This window comes from Nematolebias whitei, chromosome 17, assembly GCF_014905685.2.
Source record: "Nematolebias whitei isolate Nwh7 chromosome 17, NemWhi1, whole genome shotgun sequence".
NCBI classification, from domain to species: Eukaryota; Metazoa; Chordata; class Actinopteri; order Cyprinodontiformes; family Rivulidae; genus Nematolebias; species Nematolebias whitei.
Window position 1 is genome coordinate 39,339,966 of NC_056514.1, and position 3,214 is coordinate 39,343,179.

The window sequence follows — 3,214 nt, forward strand, 5'->3', positions numbered from 1 at the left end:
TATATGGATCATTGTATGGATTATTATATGGATCATTGTATGGATTAATATATGGATCATTACTCCTTTAAAATCTACCCTCAATCAGTTGCTAGATTGAACAAAAATGAAATCTCACTACATGAAAATACACCAGAACTGTCCTTAAACAATAAATTCATGAGTCATCCATTTATTTTTCTTTATTTTTATCATTCATCTGTAGTTTGTCATATTTCTGTTTGATGTTTTTCATCCGTTTTCTCCTCTTCATGACAAAGACCCAAACCTCCACACCCTCCTCGTCCCCTAAAAGGTCACCTGTTGTCACCGAGAGCAACGAAACTCCAGCTTCCTCCCGAAACAGCCACAGCTCCATCCCCGTTAAAACCAGCAGCCCGGGGCGGCCCGGAGTAAGTACCGGACCGACCTCGGCTTAGAGTTTAGACCTGGTGGTCCAAAAGGACGAGCTGATTCCCCGCTGGCCTGATTCAGTCCTGCTGATTCAGTCCTGCTGATTCAGTCCTGCTGATTCAGTCCTGCTGATTCAGTCCTGCTTCAGAGCTCAGATAAATTCACCGACATCTTCATCTTTTCATGTCGGGGTACAGTTTCCTGTTTTGTGACATCATCTAAACAAAGTGTTTAAACTCCGCCTGTGGTTTTCAGGGCGCTGCAAAGCCTCAAGGAGCCAAAACCTCCACCAGAACTGCAGCTCATCCAGGTAAATTCCTGTCGGCACCACGGCCACTGCTTTTATTTTCACTATATCTTACGATCTTGTATTTTTGTGATGCAGCTAGTGCCAAGAAACCCCCTACCCTCAAAAATGAAAAAGGTAAAACGGAGTAAATTTAGGAACGCTTCCCGCCTCGCATGGCCACGATGCCAAAGTCTGATCCTTGGGATCAAACATGGCCGGCTTTAAGCCCGCAGATTAACACGAGTGTTTATTTCTCCATCCCCTTTTTAACGGAGCGCCTCCCAACTTGTAGTTTTTCTGTTTTTCAGATGCCAGGAGCGGGCAGAGCAGCCCCGGAACACCCAAATCCCCCGCCAGCCAGGCGGTTTCAGCCTCCGAGGCCAACAAAGTGAAGAAGGTGGCCGTGGTTCGCTCCACTCCGAAGTCTCCGGGCTCGCTGAAGACCCGCTCACCGGCTCCTCTGGCCGCCGCCGCCGCCGCCGCGCCCATACCCGACCTGAAGAACGTCAGGTCCAAGATCGGCTCCACGGACAACATTAAACACCAACCTGGAGGTGGAAAGGTAACGTAACACGGACTGACTGGTCAAACTGGGGCGGTCTGGTTAAATCTGAATTCATGCTCCTGGTTTATTGAAAACGTCTCTGAGTGTTTAAAACTAATAAAAAATTATGTTTTAAGTTTTCCATCATGTTATATTTATATGAACTGGTTAGCTTCATTAACCGATGACCTGATGATATTTATATTTTTATTTGTTTAGTTTCAGTTTACTTTATTTATTTCTTCATTCTGATTTTTTAATCATTCAGAATCTTTAGTTTTTATGTTGCTTAAAAGTTGTTTTTTCAAACGACTGGGGTGGCTGAACATTAAACTATGGGGGCCAAGGCCACCATCGGCCACCCCCTGGCTCCACTCGGCGCCGCCTCGGACAGTAAAAATAAAATAACCCCCTCTGTTCTTCGCAGCGTAACTCCTCCCTACTTGAATATGTTGCACTAAAAACATTTAGGTTTATTTTCATTCCCAGTTAATTCCAGTCCAGAAAAACACTCGTCTCTAAACGACACACGCCTCAGCGACGAGGAACATCGGTGTTGTATTAATGTTTGACGAACCCGAGGATTTTCATGGATTTTTATTACAGAAACAAACGATCAGTAATTATTTAATGATGAAATTCAAACAACGTAAAAACTGTTTTATTGAGCAGCTGATTGTTGTTATCTGGTAAACGTTTCAGTCAAAACCCGGTTTAAGAACCGGTCCAGTTCCCTGGACCTAAAGAATTCCTCGACCTGCATGCTGTTGCACAAACCGCTACACAAGCTAACGGCCAGTTCTGTCTCGGCGCCGCATCTGAAAGTGACGTTCTCGTTCTTCCAGGTCCAAATCCTTGATCAGAAGTTGGACTTTAGTACTGTGCAGTCTAAGTGTGGCTCCAAAGACAATGTGAAACATGTTCCCGGTGGAGGCAATGTGAGTAAGTGAGGGATGAACTCAACGCCCGACTCTTGAGTTTCTCTGCAGTTATGACGATCAAACCCAACGTCTCTGTAAGAAAACCACGAGCGTGTCTTTAAACCAGCTCTGCTAGAACACGAGGTCACACGATGGAATCAGTCGACATGTTTAGGTTCTGCACGAGAACGTTAAAGGAAGCATGCTCCTTTGATGCTGGAAAGCTGCCATCTGTAACATGTTCTTTGAAATGAAACAAACATGGTTTAATACGAGTCAGAACCTGACCATAGATTTGATTTAAATGGATCAATGAAGAGGTTTTGTTGTGACCTCTGAGCCTCTGAACTGTTCTGGACGTTTTTTCTGCTCTTTAGGCGTAAATTAAAGTTCTGACCGCAGATATTCAACCAAACCGTGTATGATGAGTTGGTCAGATCTCCCTCTTTAGTTCCTACTGAGGGATCTCAAGGTGTGTCCAGGAAACCCTCACGAGGCATCTCAGTCAGCTGCTCGAGCCACCTCAGCTGCTCCTTCTGATGAGGAGGAGCAGCGACTCTTTGAGGATGATGATGGAGTCTGGCCCCGCCTACAGAGGAAGGTTCTTTCAGCCGTACCTCATCAAGGTGAGAGACTGGAGAAAAGATGATCGAGAGCTTTGCCTTTGGCTCAGCTCTTCACCACGACGGACTGGAGCATCAGCCTAATTACTGCAGACGACTCCTCGATCTTATTCCTCTCTCCCGTCACTCGTGAACAAGACTTCCAGATACTTGATCTCCTTTAAGTAACTATTTCGTTAACGGTTTAAAGAGTTTCTTGGCTACTGGGAAGGCTTTCATACCCCGGTGCAGGGGGGTCCGAACCTGGTCCTCGAGGACCAAGATCTAGACGTCGTATTCCCTGCTCTGCAGCAGGTTTTCAAGTTCTGCAGCAGCCTGTTAACCATTTATTGGTCCAAATCAGGTGTGTCAAAGCAGAGGAACGTCCAAAACATGCAGGATGGTGGCCCTCAAGGACCAGGATAGTGGCCCTCAAGGACCAGGATAGTGGCCCTCAAGAACTAGG

At 46.0% G+C, this 3,214-nt stretch overlaps 1 protein-coding gene across 4 annotated transcripts in view; it reads left to right on the forward strand.

The window, feature by feature from the left end:
* mapta (microtubule-associated protein tau a) overlaps nucleotides 1–3,214 on the forward strand; it is a 37,732-nt gene that overhangs the window by 24,097 nt on the left and 10,421 nt on the right. For 3 of the 4 annotated variants that reach the window (XM_037691670.1, XM_037691671.1, XM_037691672.1), the window contains 4 exons: nucleotides 261–392; nucleotides 649–703; nucleotides 991–1,244; nucleotides 2,072–2,164. In XM_037691670.1, the coding sequence (XP_037547598.1) occupies nucleotides 261–392; nucleotides 649–703; nucleotides 991–1,244; nucleotides 2,072–2,164 (534 nt within the window). The remainder of the gene's footprint in view (nucleotides 1–260; nucleotides 393–648; nucleotides 704–990; nucleotides 1,245–2,071; nucleotides 2,165–3,214) is intronic. The other variant, XM_037691673.1, reaches the window with a different exon arrangement.